The sequence below is a fragment of the Budorcas taxicolor genome, chromosome 16, assembly GCF_023091745.1.
Source record: "Budorcas taxicolor isolate Tak-1 chromosome 16, Takin1.1, whole genome shotgun sequence".
NCBI lineage: Eukaryota > Metazoa > Chordata > Mammalia > Artiodactyla > Bovidae > Budorcas > Budorcas taxicolor.
In genome coordinates, this window is record NC_068925.1 from 80,545,255 (window position 1) to 80,561,177 (window position 15,923).

Sequence of the window (15,923 nt, forward strand, 5' to 3'; positions counted from 1 at the left end):
TGCTCAGCTGGCAACGCCGACCAGCTTAAATACTCTGAGCAGCTGTCCAGAATAAGGACCTCCGGTCTGGAACTCGGCACATCTTGATTAATAACACGGTCAAACAGGGAGAAGAGCCCCGGGTGTCTCTCCCTGCCCTGACTCCTACGCGTCGAGAAGCTGGAGCAGCAGGAAGCAGGAGGGCTGGATGAAGCTGGGGTGGGGGCGGAGGGCTGAGGGCCTGGGGGAGACCGGGAGACATTTGCAGGGGCTCAAGCTGCCGTTTGGTGCAGAGAGTTAAAATTCTTCTCCAAAGTGGGAGAAAGCTTGGAGCAGAGCGTCTCCTCCCCAATGCCTCCTCCCCTCCATGAGGACCACGGCCCTCTGGTCTCCAACCAAAGGGATCTCTCGCCTTCGCCTTTGACCTTGTCCCGGATCTGGCTTACTCCTGAAGAGGCAGAGGTCGGGAAGGCGAGCTGGTCAAAGTGGGCCCCAGGGTGCCCGTGGGAGCTCAGTCGCTCTCCCGTCTCAGCTGGGGTCTGGAGGTAGGAGGCTGGAGGGACAGACGCGGGAGGATTATGCTTCTTGGCATGTGACGAACCGCTGAGTAAGTAACCGAGAGCCGCTCGAGGGTGATGGAGACACAGGGGGAAGATGCTGACTAAGAGGTCCGCGCTTGCTGCGCCAGGGTTGAGGCGGTGGGCAGGCTAGGGGTGGTGGTCCTGGGCGTGGGTGGGACAGAGCCCCCCACCGTCACCCCCGCCACGGCCAGCTGGGTTCCCCGCCGTCCCCCTCGCCCTGCCCAGCGACTCCCCGCGGAACGGCGGCTGTGGCCCGTGACCGCCCCAGAACGCGGCTGGCGCACTGCGGCATTCCAGCGTGCTGGGGCAGTGGCTGGGCTGGGGGGGGACACCCCGGGGCCGGGGTGCCAGCGGGTGGGCAGTTGTGAAACGGAGGCTCCTTGCTTGGAGGACGGAATGTGCCCTGTCATGTGATTCTATACTGAGGGCTCTTTGGGCAGGAAATGGAATCTCCAAAATGGAACCCTTGGCCACGGGCCAACCGCACCAGGGGTGGGACTGCTGGGAAGTTCTTTCAAGACACCCCTTTCCTGCTCGACTCACAGCTCTCCTTACTGCTCTCAGCCCAGCCCAGCCGCAGGCCCCCTGCCCTCTCCTGGCGGCCCGCCCCGTCAGCCTCAATGGATGGCAGTTGGATGCCGTTGAGCGGGAGTCAGAGGGGTGCTGCTGGTGGTGGAGGGGGTCTGGGAGGCACTCTTGCCCACCTGACATTATAACTCACTGGCTTTGGAGGGGGTGGATGGATTTATGGAGATCTGGATGTCCTGGGCTAGAAGACCTTACGGGCAGCCTAGGGATCCTTGCCCACAGGCCTGGTGATCTGGATTCCAGATTGGGTGGGGTGGGAGCTGGAGGGCTGCGGGCCCTGCTCGAAACTCTCAGGGCTGGTGGAGGGGCCTGCAGTCCCAGGGGATGCCGCTGGAGAGTTCTCATCCCCAGTCAAGGGGCCAGGCAGGAAACAGCTGGGAGACCCTGAGATCTGGAGTTAGCCTTCCTGACTTGGGGATGGCTGTGTGCCGTGCTCTGAGCGTCCCCTGGGCCTGGGGCCCCACCAGCAGGCCAGATCTCCAGCACAGCTTGTAGCTCACCCATGGTTTCCTTTCCCTGGATGAGATTCCAAGCAGGCAGTGCCCTACCCTCCCTGGTCTCCAGGAGGTGGGCCATGCTGGGCCAGCGAGTGGGGGAGAGGAGCTCCCGGCCGGCTGGGGTGCCGAAGTATGGGAAGGACGGGGTGACCAGCCTGGACCTTTCTCAGCAACCCCTCTTCTGTTCTCAGATCAGTCAGTGCCGAAGAGGAGCCGGAACCATGGCAGGTGGGAGAAGCGCCCCCTCGACTCCACTCACCCCACATGGTGCCCGCCAGGAGAGGGCGGGGGGCAGGGCAAAGAGCATGTGCCTTGTTAGTTCCGGATTTGGGTTTGAACTTGTTTTCCTGAATCCGGGGTGCAGAGCCCCGCCATGGGCCCCGATTCCCACCAGGAGCCCTTTTCTGCTCTCCCTTCCTCACCCCCCTCTCCTGGGACCCTCCTGGGGTCTCCCCAGGGCACCCATGGCCACTCCCCTGGGGCAGCACTCACACGTGGGAAGACCACTGCCACACCCGCTAGAAAACCCCAAAGCCCTTCTCCCCAGAGGAGCTGAGAAGCCAGCTGCCCCTCCGGCGACAGGTCTAAGCTGAGGCCCACCTCCCTTCCCATCACCTCCTCCAGGGAAGTCCCTCAAGAAGTCCTCCACGCCGGGCGTGAACATCTGGCAGCTGGTGGAGGAGGTGCCCAAAGGCTGCAGCACACCCGACTTCGTGCAGAGGCCCATCGCCTTGGCACTGCAGGAGGGTGAGGCCCGGGAGGGGACTGGAGGGGACGGGGGACCCCGGGCCTGCTCCAGCCCAGCCCCCAACCCGTGTCCGCCACTTCACCCTACACCTGGGGGTGCCGGGTCCCCGCAGGGCATGGGGTCTGAGGAGAAGGGAGGTAAAGGGGTGCAGGCCTACCCCGGGACAGGCATCTGGGAAGGAGGGTGGGGGTGTGGTGAGCCGGGGAGCAGGGGCTCATGAGGCGGCCCTGGGACCCTCCCTTTCCCGGCCCACAAGCAGCTCTGCAGAGGCACCCTCGAAACGGAGTGAAATGGGGCCGCCCTACAGCAGCTCCAGGGCTCACAGCCCGCAGAGAATGGAGCCTGGGAAGCAGAGGGAACAGGCCATGGGGAGGGTGAGCGGGCACCCTTTCCCCAGCACGGGCCCCCAGTGGGGTTCAGGGCCCCTTGTTCTCGCCTAAGGAAAATAACGCCCCCTCCCTGACTAGATCTGACTCTGTCTCCAACAACGCTGTCACAAGAAACTGCGTCTCTCATCAGGGGTGGGGGACTTGCATCTTTACTCCAAACTGTTCTCTGCTGAGACACTCCTGGCGGGGCTGGGGGCCTGAGGGCAGGAAGCACACCCCCCACCCCCCGCCCCACTGGCTTCCAGGCAGGGACGGAGCTGGGCTCTTTCCCGAGGCTGGAACCTCGGGTCTCAGGACCGGACCCTTCGAGCACCACCACCAGGCTTTTCCAAGGTCATGGTCCTTCCCCCAGAGAGTGGACACAGGACCCACACAGGACTCCCCCTTCCCAGTCCCCGGAGAGTCCTTCAGGCCCCTGCCCCGCCCTGGCCCTCAGGGGCACACACAGACGGGGGGAGGGCGTCCTTGGGGTGCCTCAAACTGCGCTCCTGCCTGGGGACCTCGGGTCCCCAGAACCCAGGGCAGGCACCCCTCTTGGACTGAGCAGCTGAAGTGCCCAGAGCAACACAGAGAGCATGCGTTAAAATCCCCGTCTGTCCTCCCCCAACCTGTCAAACTGCCTGCCCGCCTCTTCCGGTTGCAGGGAAGACCGCCACATTCCGGGCTGTGGTCTGCGGGGAGCCCAGGCCCAGGGTGCGCTGGCATTGCTCCAAAGGGGACCTCAGCAGCTCCAGCAAGTACCAGGTCTCGTCCAGCACGGGCAGCAGGGAGCACGTGCTGCAGGTAGGGACTGCGGTCCTCCCGGGCGGGGGTCCTCGCTTCTCCTCCCAGAGCCAAGGTAGACCAGCAGGCCGGCCAACCTCTGCTGACAGAGAGCTGGAGCTTCCTTCAAGCCCTGGAAGCAAGCTGCCTGGGTTACCACCCCAGCCTTGAAAAGTCACCTTATTCTCTCTCTCTTCCTCTGTGAATTGGGGTGATGATAGCGCCTCCTTCATGGGGCTTTTATGAACATTGAAGGTTTAGCTAATAAACCTCCTCCAGGCCCGACCTGCAGTGAGCACTCAGTCGATATAGGTCAGCATCAGTAATATTTACAGTCACACATCACAGAACAGCTACTACGAGCTGCTCCCGGGCTAATCGTCTGACCTAGACTGTATATTTTGATCCTGACCGCTCGCCGCTTTGGGGTATTATTATTATTATTTCGGCCACGCTGCGCAGCACACAGTATCTTAATTCCCTGACCAGGGTTCAAACCCATGCACCCTGCATTGGGAGCTTGGCGTTTTAACCAAGGACTCCCAGGAAACTGCCAAATTTTTTTGTTTATTTATTTATTTTATTAATATTATTTGCCACACTGCACAGCTTGCAAGATCCTAGCTCACTGACCAGGGTTCTATACGTTCTATTATTATCCTCATTTTATAAGTAAATAAGCTAAGGTCCAGGAAGGTTAGGTAAGGGGCCTGCAGCACACACCAGCGACGGTAGTTAGTCCCGGATCCGCTGGACTCCGGGAAGCCACCCTCTGCCCACCAGAGCCCTGACCTAGGTTTGGTCTCGGGGTCTGCATTCCTGATGAACACGGTGAGGTCCATGAAGACAAGAGCTTGCCTTGTTCATCTTTATGACGTAGTTATGTCCAGTGACTGGAGGAAGGGGGGGTAGCCCTGTTCCCTGCCCTCGGCCTCTCTGCAGATCAGTAAGCTGACCGGCGAGGATACGGACGTGTACCGCTGCACTGCCGTGAATGCCTATGGAGAGGCCACGTGCTCAGCCAGGCTCACGGTCATCGAAGGTGGGCCTGCCCCCCCCCCCCCCGCCTCTGCCCCCCTCCCTCCTACCCCACTGGAGCTCAGGGTGTGGGAGAGCCCTAAGGGGGTCAGGCCTTAAGGCTGGGAGGGTGTGGGGGGCCATGGAGGCCGCAGCCCCACCAGGTGTGGGGCCCCAGGCTTCATCCGCTGCCCGCAGCCTCTGCCCCTGGTTGGGGAGGCTCACGCCCGCAGGCGGCCCTGCAAGCTGTTCTGGGTGACGTCCTCTCGGCCCTGAGGCGTGAGGTCGGGGTCTGAAAGTTGGTTTCTAGTCCAGTCTTCTGCTAACTTGCTCAGGGGGCTTCGGTTTCCTCTCCTGGCTTCTGCTGCTTTGCACAAGTCTGCGTGGAGTGGGGTGAGATGGGGGGGACAGGTAACACAAAGGCCAGATCCTGCCTCAGACATGCTTTGCTTTGGTTTGCTCGTTTCCGAAATTTCAAATTAATTGTCAGCAAGGAATCGAAAGTAAACGTGTCTTGAAAGTGGATCTCATCTCTCAGTTGGTTATGCTTTTGTGCATGAGTAACAGAAAACCCTCCTCGGTGTGGCTCAAGAAGCAAAGCCACTTTCCTAGGCCCACAATGGCAAGTCCCAGGGTGGCATCCAGGCTCCGGCAGAGCTCGGGGCTGCTGGAGGGAGCCAGACGCTTCCCGCGGTTATGCCACCCCGACCTCGCAGGCTGGCTGCTACAGACCCGGCTAACCACGTGCAGGCAGGAAGCCGGGAAGGAGTGGCCCTGGGACATCTGGTCCTTTTATCAAGAAACGAAAGCTAATATATTATTGTAGATCAACTATACTTCAATAAAGAAGAATCTTACAACTGTGAAAATAGTACTTCCAAGGAAAGAAGCACGAAATTCATATTGTCCTGTACAGTGTGAATTCTTTGTTCTTCAGTAAAAGTTTTAAGGTTTTAGGAAAACTGAGTTAGAGAACTTCTCCCCTGGAGAACAGAGGCATAGGTAACTTGTCTTGTTAAGGTAACCAGTGCAAAACAGATGGGAAACCTGTGGCAAGCTAGGATTTTGAAGAGAGATTATTATTTAAACACTCGTTTATTTCGTGTGCTCCTGCTCTCAATGCCCACTGCCCAGGTCACGCCTCCTGGCCATCCCTGGTTTCGAGGGCAGCCGGGAAGGCGAGAGGCCTGCCCTCCGGCCTCCCCGGGGGGCGTATTTGATGCCCCAGGCCGGGGCCCTGAAATGGCAGCTCTCAGGTGGAGGGGGAGGACAGCTGCCCCTTAGATGCCCTTCAGTGTGCAGTCACCAGCGGCTGCCCCCCACATTCATGCCACCCCCAGCCCTGTCGACATGTGAGTGGGCCGCCCTGAAGGATATGGGGAACAGGCTGCTTCCCTTGGTCACGCTCTGAGCGGGAGATAGCCGGACCCTCGGCCGTGTTCTTCCTCTTCCTGGGTGGCCACCAACCTTAGAGAGGACTAGGGGTGGGCTCCGCTGGTTCTCGAAGCCCACCAGGGTTTCTCCTTTCTCTCCCCGCCTGCCCACATTAACCGCCTCCTCTCTTCCTGATGGTCTAGTTGGCTTTCGGAAGAATCGGAAGAGGCCCAAGGAGCCCCAGGAGGGTAGGTGGAAAGTTGTCCCAAACCTCCTTAGGGTTTTTTGGGGAGGGGCTACTCCCTGCCAGCTCCCCGCACCTCGTCAAGCCCTCGGGGTGCTTCACAGGACATCACCAGCCCACAGGAGGGGGCTCCTTTCCAAAGCCCGGTGGTCTGTCACGAACCCCGAACCCTTTCCAGCCCCCTTCCCCCAGCCCCCCGGGGTTCCTACAGAGAAGCCTGCGTGAGCCCCGCGGAGCCCCACCTGAGGCTGGGGCTCATTCCTCTTCCTTTTCTAGACTTCAGGAAGGAGCTGGTGGACTTCCGCAAGATGTTGAAAAAGAGGTGGGCCTGGGCCTGTCCTGGGGAGGGGGTCTGGAGGCCCGCCCCTGCTGCCAGCCGGGAGCACTGGCCGCTCCCCCCAGCGACGGCAGGGGAGCGGGGCTTCTGCTGGCCGTGGGCTTGCTGGGAGCGCTGCCCCTAGGCTCCAGTGCTAAGCTCTGTGTCCTTGAGTAAATCATCTCCGCTCTCTGGGTTGTTTGTAAAATGTGCTCCACTCGAGCCACAAAATAATGTCCCCTCAGACACCCTGGTCTGAAAGCCGCAAGACAGTCGTTAGGAGAGAGTTTCTCCTGGGAGCTGGAGCGGCCGTCTCTGGGCCCCTCCAGTGCCGCCGGCGGGCAGTCTCCGCGGCCTCTTCCTCCAGGAAGCCAGCGCAGCGCTCACCCGCTCAGGGGCCGGCCCGGTGGGCGACCAGCCCCTGGGGGCCCCGCGGCCTCTGACCTGCCCACCCCGCTCCCCAGGGACCCGCCTCCCGCCCCCAAGAAGAAGGTGGACATGGAGCAGGTGTGGCAGCTGCTGATGACGGCGGACCGGAAGGACTACGAGCAGATCTGCCTCAAGTACGGCATCGTGGACTTCCGCGGGATGCTGCGGCGGCTGCAGCGGATGAGCAAGGAGCGCGAGGAGAAGCTGGCGCCGGTACCGCCCGCCCCGCGGCCCCTGCCGCGGCCGGGGGCGCCCGGGGGGTGGGGTCGGGGGAGCTCACGTCTGGAGCGCCAGCCGCGGAGGGGCCGCCCCCGACCTGTCCCCACGCGGCGTCAGCTAAGGACCTGCGTCCTGGCTTTGAAGCCTGGCTCGGACACTCGCTGACATCTGGGGCCTTGGAGAAGTCAGGGCTTCTGGGTCTTGGTTCCCTTCCTTGTAAAGTGGGTGTTACAGGCATCCCTTACTGAGCGGTGGTCAGAGGATGTGCTTAAAGCACTGAACTCGGCAAAGGCTTGAGGTCCGCCCACTGCGGTCAGCACGCCATCACCCGACGCTAGGGGTCTGTCTTATTTCTAAAGGCTTCCGGGGAGAGGGCTTCGGCCGCTTACAAACTGAAAGAGAGCCGGGAAGTTTTCCCTGGGTCTAATATAGCCCTAGTAGAAGTCTGCTCTCTCTTCTGGAAACACAAGGCCACTTGCTTGCATCACCTTGAGAACAGTGTTTTCAGCTTGAAGGCGATTCATCCAACCTTCCATCCAGGGGCCCAGCTTTCCTGCTGAGCAGACAGCCTTGACGCAGGACCCCGCCTCCCCCTTGTAACCCAGCACACGTGGGCTCGGGGGGCTGGGGCCTGGGGACCCGGAGCCCCGAGGAGCGCACTCAGAGGGCCCCCGACGGGTTCATCTCCCCTAGTACCTCAACACCATCGCCAACCTGAGACATGTCCGAGTCAACAAGGAGGGGATCGCAACTTTTGGCCTGGAGCTGGACCTCAAGAGTCCTGAGAGCAAGATTTACCTGTACAAGGTGAGCCTGGGGCATCGCGGAGGGGGCCTGGCAGGGCTGCTGCTGGCCCGGGGAGGATCCGTGCAAGGGATGGTGAGGACACGGGCGGTGGGCCCTGCGCCCCGTGGAGCCCCTTCCGGCTTTGCTGCGGTCAGGTCCAGGGTGTCCAGCCAGGGCACTGGGTCAGAAGAGGGTTCTTAGAAGTGCACCCCTCGCCTCTGAGCTCTCTTCCAGACACACCTCTGCATGGGCCCCACGAGGAGTGACCCAGGTGGGGGTGGGGCAGGGATCTAGAGGGGGTGGGCTGGGGGGTCACACTTGCCGGCTGTGTGACCTCAGGCAGGATGCTTGCCTCTCTGTGCTGGCTGCCTCATTTGTGGCACCAGCATAAGGCAGGACCGGCCAGTCTCTCGGGGCGTCTCGCTGACAAATGAGTGTGTGTGCGCCCTCCCCCCAGCTCCCTCCTCCTGTGCACCTTTCCCCACCTCTCACCAGCCTCACCTCCTTCCTCTGTCCCTCTGTCCACCATGGCCTTCCCCGCCATCCACATGGCTAACTCCACCCTACAGAGACTCCCTGGTCCCCCATGTACTGCTTTAAAAAAAATTATTTTATATTGGAGTATAGCTGATAATCGGAGAAGGCAATGGCACCCCACTCCAGTACTCTTGCCTGGAAAATCCCATGGATGGAGGAGCCTGGTAGGCTGCAGTCCATGGGGTTGCTAAGAGTCAGACACAACTGAGTGACTTCACTTTCACTTTTCACCTTCATGCATTGGAGAAGGAAATGGCACCCCACTCCAGTGTTCTTGCCTGGAGAATCCCAGGGATGGGGGAGCCTGGTGGGCTGCTGTCTACGGGGTCGCACAGAGTCGGACACGACTGAAGCGACTTAGCAGCAGCAGCATAGCTGATAATGGTCTTCCCTGGTGGCTTAGATGGTAAAGCGTCTGCCTGCAATGTAGGAGACCTGGATTCGATCCCTGGGTCAGGAAGATCCCCTGGAGAAGGAAATGACAACCCACTCCAGTATTCTTGCCTAGAGAATCCCACGGAGAGAGGAGCCTGGTGGGCTACAGTCCATGGGGTCGCAAAGAGTCGAACACGCCTGAACGACTGAGCAGGCATGCCTGTACCCAAAGTGAAAACCAGACGATGGCCTAGTACAGAGCCGTTCTAAGTGTCTGGGTGGGTCACCTTTGTGACCCGGCCATGGGGGCTGCACTGCCCGTCGCTAGCCTGGGAAAGATCAGAATTCCAAGCAGCATTTCTACTGAACGTGCATCGCTTTCGCATCAAAGTCAGAAAATCACCAGGCACGCTGTGGTGGGTCAGGGATGACCAGCAAGGAGCCAGTCTGTCCAGGGCTTGGCTGAAGTGGGCGTGTGCAAGGGCCACCGGTAGTACTCTGGTTCCTCATGAATGAGAGCACGGGGGACCAGCCACCGTGCTGCCTCCCTGCCCTGCTCAGGAAGGAGGTCTGCTCCGCCAGCCCACCTGCCGACTCAGCGCTCTCTCGGGTGTCTCTTGCATAATGCCAGCAGATCGTTTACTCAGAGCCATGGATATTCCTAGAGCATGTATTTCCCTCCGCCACACGCTCTGGGCCTCCTTCCCACCCCTCTCTGCCCCACCCCTCGTGGTCCCGCGTCGTTTGGTGCCGAGGCCAGTGGGGAACACGGCTGGTCGTCGGCGAGCAGGATGGGGGCAGGAGGAGCCGTGGATCCACGGAGGCCTTGCGCCCCCCTTTTCCTCCCCTGGCCCCAGGATGGCAAGATGGTCCCCTGTGGCTTCGACAGCCAAACCAAGCACTGTCTGCGGCGTCTGGGGAAGCACTACCAGTTCCAAATTCAGGACCTGCAGCCAGAGGACGCCGGCATTTACCAGGTCTGGGTGGAGGATGCCCACGTCTTTTCCACGGAGCTGGAGGCCAGCGGTGAGTGGTCTGCCCTGAGCGTCTGGGTGGGCACACGCACACCTCCCAGCGGGGCTGCTGGATGGTCCAGGAGAGGAGCCCGTGCCTGATGGTTAAATGTTGACGATCCCTTTTCAAAAGCTGCAGTCCGTGTTCTCTTGGTGCTGGGCTGGGCGCTGAGGGTTTCGGACGCGGGCTCTCGCCCTCGCTCACGGTCCATCCTCAGCATCCACTCCCTCTCAGGCCAGAGCTGCCCAGTTCCACAGCCTCCCTTCTGAGGCATGGCCCCCATGACCCCCGGCAAGAAGCTCCACTGTCTCACCCCTCCCCTCCCTGCCTCCCCCATCCCCCCCAGGAATGGTACTTCTCTCCATCATCAAACTCTGTCCCTTTCCACCACACCACCCCCCTCCCAGCACCTGGCAGCTCAGGGGCGTTGGAGGGGGCTGACCCTTAGGGTGGGGGAAGCTTTCTGCAGATAAACCATGGAGGATGAGGCTGAGTCAGGCTAAAAGGATGAGACCTCCAGCTGGCCCGGCGCGGTGGACAGGGAAGGGGGCAGGGACCCTGGGCTCAGCCAGGCCTGCCTGTGAATTCTGGCTGGACCACCTCTTAGCTGCAGGAGCCATTTAGCTTGTAAAGCCTCAATTTTCAGGCCTCATAGAGGGTAATGGCAACACCTGCCTTGAAGGTGGTCATGAGGATTGGTCGGACGACAGGTATAAGGCTCCGTACTCAGCCTGTCCGTCTCCTTCCTGAACCTACCTGCCCCCGGAGAGAAGGCTCAGATTTAGAATTCCAGAATCTCACAGCCGCGTCTCACTGTTCACAGCCTAATTATAACTCCTCACTTTATGTGGAGAATCTGACACCTGGGGTGAGGGGTGACCTGTCCGAGGTGAGGCAGGCAGCTGTGGCCCAGCCGGCCTGCCCCCGGGCGCCCCGGGCTCCCCGGGCTCCCGGTGCCCCGCGTCGGCTCATGCCCCGCGTCTGCCTGCAGCCATCCCGCCCCGCGTGGTGGTCCCGCTGGCCGACATCCGCTGCGAGGAGCAGGGGGACGCTGTCTTCGAGTGCACCCTGTCCAACCCCTGCCCCAGCGCTGCCTGGAGGTTCCAGCACCAGCCTCTCCACCTCAGTGACAAGTACGAGGTGTTCGTGTCCCCGGACGGGCGGACCCACCGGCTGCTGGTGCGAGGGGTCCGCTTCTCCGACATGGGCCTCTACTCTCTGGGCACCAAGCTCCATGCCTCCAGTGCCTGGCTGGTGGTGGAAGGTGAGCAGGGACCCCGGGCTCTCCCCACCTCGGCCAAGGCAGTCCCCGAGAGCCATTCTCCACGCCTGCAGTGCAGGCCCTCCACGGCGAGCCCACCCTCCCTAGTGGCGTCTGCTCCACTGGGCACAGATACAAGGTGGCCCTGGGGTCCTGGCCAGGGCTGAGGATAGTGGGCTAGGTCCGCTACGGGTGAGGAGCCCCTGGGTCAGGCCAGAGAACATCCTTAAACCCCCTTAGGGTTCTGGATTCAAGGTGACCCCAGGAAACTAAAGTTGACATTCATAAGACAGGCAATAGAACAAGTTGATTCAAAGGGGAAGAAAAAACAGTGAGGCAGCTGCCGGTGGCAAATGGCTTTTGGGTTTTGTATTTTCTCCCAAAGTCCTTCTGAACCACCGAGAAGGGTGGGCTGGGGCCTCGGGTACAGGACCGGGGAGGCGGTGATGGGGTGAGCCACCAGTGAGCTGGCCCGCCTGGCTTCCTCCAGAGATGGCTGGCTTGCTTCTCTGTTGGGGAAACTGAGGGTCAGGCAACTGGGGAAACCACTGGGGTCTGAGAGGCGCCTCGGCCTGATTTAACAGGGCTTTTCTCTTCTCTATCTCCGGGGGCGTGACCTCTTACCAAAGCTGGGAAGGATAAGAGCCTTCTGATCGCAGACGCTGACCACCAGAGGCAGGCACAAGGAGGCCAGAGCCCAGAAGATTTCAGGAGCGCCCATGGGGAGGGGGACAGATCCAGAGAGGGGGGCCCCACAGGGAGCTTCCTCCAGAGAGCTCGGCTGGCCTCTGGGGCTACAGCCAGCCCAGACAGGGGCAGCCTGGGAGGGCCTGGTCACTCCTCGACGGGGGACGAGGAGGCAGCTCATGCAGCCTGGGGCCCTGGACAGGCCAGAGAGGGCTTTCTGGAAGAGGAGGGAGGCAGAGTCCCGGGTCTTGGGGTCGACCAGCTCCACGGAGGGAGAGAAGGGGACTGGAGCCTTCCGGGGGGCGTAGGAGGGGGCTTGGAATCCGGGCTGGGACTCACGGGAGGCCAACAGCAAGGTCGCCGCAGAGACGGTGCAGAGCCAATGGGAGCCTGGGAGGCGGGGTCCTGGCAGCCTAAGGCTGGAGGGCTGGGGGAGCGGGCCCCGTGGGGAGCCCAGGTTGGTCCTGTGGGGGCTGGCTTAGAAGGGCAAGGGTCAGAGATTCTGCAGGGGGGGAGCCTGGGTGAGCTGAGGGGAGGGCACGGCCTGAGTGGTGGGGTGGGGAGAGGCATGGCAGGCCCAGGGTGGGGCCACAGGGCTGGCCCGGGGGGCGCTGGAGGCGGCCGTGCAGGGGATCCCAGAGCGCTGGAGCCTATAGGAGGATGGGGCTCCGGCTCCATGGCAGGCAGGGGCCCTGAGTCCCGGGGCTCTGAGAAAGGGAGTGCTGCTGACCACGGGGATTCAAGGGGCTCCTGGGGCTCAGGGGCATCTGCAGGCCGGCACCTCCAGGAGCCACCTGTATCTGGGGGTGAAAGCTTCCTCCAGGGGCGCGGGGCTCCTGAGGCCAAAACTGGGACAGAGGCAGATGACGGAGGCCCAGGGGGTCCCAGGGGCTGGGGAGGCGGCCCACGGGGGCTCAGGGCAGGGGAGGGCCCAGAGTCCATGGGGGCCTTGGGTGAGGTGGGCCGCAGCTCCAGTGGGGCCCAGGATCCCCGGGCCTGGACCACCGGTTGGAGGGCTCCAGGCAAGGCTGTGGGCCCAGGCCCTTGGGATGAGACTGGGTCCGACCCCAGCAAAACTGGGGCCCACGGCAGGCCTGGAGCGCTAGTGTCCGGTGGGGAGCAAGGGGGTGAGGGTGGCCCCCAGGCGGCGGGGCTGACTGGGTCTGATGCCAGAAGCCACAGGCTCAGTGAGTCTTCAGGCCCTGGTGGGACCCTAGAAGACACAGACTGGTTGAGAGGCTCAGGGCCCATGGGGTCTGAGCCAGGTCTCTGGGATGGGTCCCAGAGCTCCAGAGAGAAAGCACCCAGAGGTGGGGTGGGCCACGTGGGTGGCCTCGGAGGCCCGGAGGGGATGGAGTCTGGGCTGGGTGAGGGCTCCGGGTACCCCGGGGGAGCAGGCCCGGCCTATAGAGCTGGTTTCAGTGATGGCTTAGGTGGGCCAGGAGCCACAGGTTTCAGCTGTGCTAGGGGCCCAGGAGGAGCAGAGTCTTGGGACAGGGCTGCTGGCAGCTGGGGCTCAGAGGTGCCCGGGGGCATGTGGTCTGGAGGCAGAGATGGTCGTGGTCCTGCAGGAAGGGCGTCTGAGGGACCTGCAAGCCTCAAGAATGGCTCGTTCGGCCCAGACGGGGGCCCCATGGGTGGGAGCAGGGTGTGTGCAGAGGCTGGGGGCACCTCCAGAGGCTGGGGAGACAGCAGCCCTGGGGGCAAGCATCTTCCTGGTGGCCTGGGCCAGCCTGGGCCAGCGGGGTCAGTGGGGAGAGGTGGCCTGGGGGCCTCAGCTGCAGCAGAGACTGTTGGGGAGGGACGCACAGGGGCAGAGCTGGGGGGCTGGCGGGGAGTAGGGCCTTGGGGTCAGACTGGAGATGATGGGAGCTGCAGAGCCCTGGGGGGGCTGGGGGCTTCTGGAGAAGCAGCGGGTGAAGACGGCTCTGGGGTGTCCGGGTCTCTGCGAGCAGCAGGCCAAGTGCATGACAGGGGTGGAGCCAGAGGCCTCGGTGTGGGGGTCTCTGGAGCTGGGGCTGGTCCCGGGGGCACTCACGGGGGCCCCCAGGTGTTAGCGTCTCACGCTGGAGTGGCCGTTGAGGGCCGGTGGGCTGATGTGTCCGGTGAACCGCTGGGCTGTGAGGATGGGTCAGGTGCTCTAGGGCCTCAGTCGATAGGAGGCAGGTCAGCTTATGGAGGAGGGTCCAGGGGTCTTGGGCCTGGTGGGGTAGAGCTAGTTGGGGAGGCGGCCTTTAGAGATGGTGTGGGGGGCCCTGGAGGAATAGGGGCAGGGGCTAAGGCGGGTCACAGGGGTGATTTGGGGGGTTCTGGGGAGTCAGGGTTACGGGGTGAGGCAGGCTATAGAGAAGGTTTAGGGGGTTCTGGAGGAATGAGGGCAGGGGCTAAGGCTGGTTATGGAGATGGTTTAGGGGGTTCTGGGGGTTTTGATTCAGGGGCTAAGGCTGGTTATCGGGATGGTTTAGGGGGCTCTAGGGGAGTTGATTCAGGGCCTAAGGCTGGTTATGGAGATGGTTTAGGGGGTTCTGAAGGAATGGGGGCAGGCGCTAAGGCTGGTTATAGGGATGGTTTTGGAGGTTCTGGGGGTTTTGATTCAGGGGCTAAGGCTGGTTATCGGGATGGTTTAGGGGGCTCTAGGGGAGTTGATTCAGGGCCTAAGGCTGGTTATGGAGATGGTTTAGGGGGTTCTGAAGGAATGGGGGCAGGCACTAAGGCTGGTTATCAGGATGGTTTAGGGGGTTCTGGGAGAGTTGATTCAGGGGCTAAGGCTGGTTATGGGGATGGTTTAGGGGGTTCTGGGGGAGTTGACTCAGAGGCTAAGGCTGGTTATAGGGATGGTTTAGGGGGTTCTGGGGGAGTTGACTCAGGGACTAAGGCTGGTTATGGGGATGGTTTAGGGGGTTCTGGGGGAGTTGACTCAGAGGCTAAGGCTGGTTATAGGGATGGTTTAGGGGGTTCTGGGGGAGTATATTCAGGAGCTAAGGCTGGTTATAGGGGTGGTTTAGGGGGTTCTGAAGGAATGGGGGCAGGCGCTAAGGCTGGTTATAGGGATGGTTTTGGAGGTTCTGGGGGTTTTGATTCAGGGGCTAAGGCTGGTTATCAGGATGGTTTAGGGGGTTCTGGGAGAGTTGATTCAGGGGCTAAGGCTGGTTATGGGGATGGTTTAGGGGGTTCTGGGGGAGTTGACTCAGAGGCTAAGGCTGGTTATAGGGATGGTTTAGGGGGTTCTGGGGGAGTATATTCAGGAGCTAAGGCTGGTTATGGGGATGGTTTAGGGGGTTCTGGAGGAATGGGGGCAGGCGCTAAAGCTGGTTATAGGGATGGTTTAGGGGGTTCTGGGGGAGTTGACTCAGAGGCTAAGGCTGGTTATAGGGATGGTTTAGGGGGTTCTGGGGGAGTTGACTCAGGGACTAAGGCTGGTTATGGGGATGGTTTAGGGGGTTCTGGGGGAGTTGACTCAGAGGCTAAGGCTGGTTATAGGGATGGTTTAGGGGGTTCTGGGGGAGTAGATTCAGGAGTTAAGGCTGGTTATGGGGATGGTTTAGGGGGTTCTGGAGGAATGGGGGCAGGGGCTAAGGCTGGTTATAGGGGTGGTTTAGGGGGTTCTGGAGGAAAGGGGGCGGGTGCTAAAGCTGGTTATAGGGATGGTTTAGGGGGTTCTGGGGGAGTTGATTCAGGAACTAAGGCTGGATATGGGGATGGTTTAGGGGGTTCTGGGGGAGTTGATTCAGGGGCTAAGGCTGGTTATGGGGATGGTTTAGGGGGTTCTGGAGGAATGGGGGCAGGCGCTAAGGCTGGTTATGGCGATGGTTTAGGGGATTCCAGGGGTGTTGATTCAGGAGGTAAGGCTGGTTATAGGGATGGTTTAGGGGGTTCTGGGGCTGTTGATTCAGGCACTAAGGCTAGTTATCGGGATGGTTTAGGGCGTTCTGGAGGAGTTGATTCAGGGGCTAAGGCTGGCTATCGGGATGGTTTAGGGGGTTCTGGAGGAATGGGGGAAGGCGCTAAGGCTGGTTATGGGGATGGTTTAGGGGGTTCCAGGGGTGTTGATTCAGGAGGTAAGGCTGGTTATAGGGATGGTTTAGGGGGTTCTGGAGGACTGGGGGCAGGCACTAAGGCT

At 61.3% G+C, this 15,923-nt stretch overlaps 1 protein-coding gene across 1 annotated transcript in view; it reads left to right on the forward strand.

Moving 5' to 3' along the window:
* The window catches only part of IGFN1 (immunoglobulin like and fibronectin type III domain containing 1), a 29,554-nt gene that overhangs the window by 285 nt on the left and 13,346 nt on the right, over positions 1–15,923 (forward strand). The window contains exons 2-12 of the mRNA XM_052654081.1: positions 1,837–1,873; positions 2,270–2,392; positions 3,426–3,565; positions 4,487–4,586; positions 6,139–6,183; positions 6,456–6,501; positions 6,960–7,137; positions 7,837–7,950; positions 9,699–9,867; positions 10,847–11,119; positions 11,746–11,805. Of these exons, the coding sequence (XP_052510041.1) occupies positions 1,867–1,873; positions 2,270–2,392; positions 3,426–3,565; positions 4,487–4,586; positions 6,139–6,183; positions 6,456–6,501; positions 6,960–7,137; positions 7,837–7,950; positions 9,699–9,867; positions 10,847–11,119; positions 11,746–11,805 (1,255 nt within the window). The 5' untranslated portion in view covers positions 1,837–1,866. The remainder of the gene's footprint in view (positions 1–1,836; positions 1,874–2,269; positions 2,393–3,425; positions 3,566–4,486; positions 4,587–6,138; positions 6,184–6,455; positions 6,502–6,959; positions 7,138–7,836; positions 7,951–9,698; positions 9,868–10,846; positions 11,120–11,745; positions 11,806–15,923) is intronic.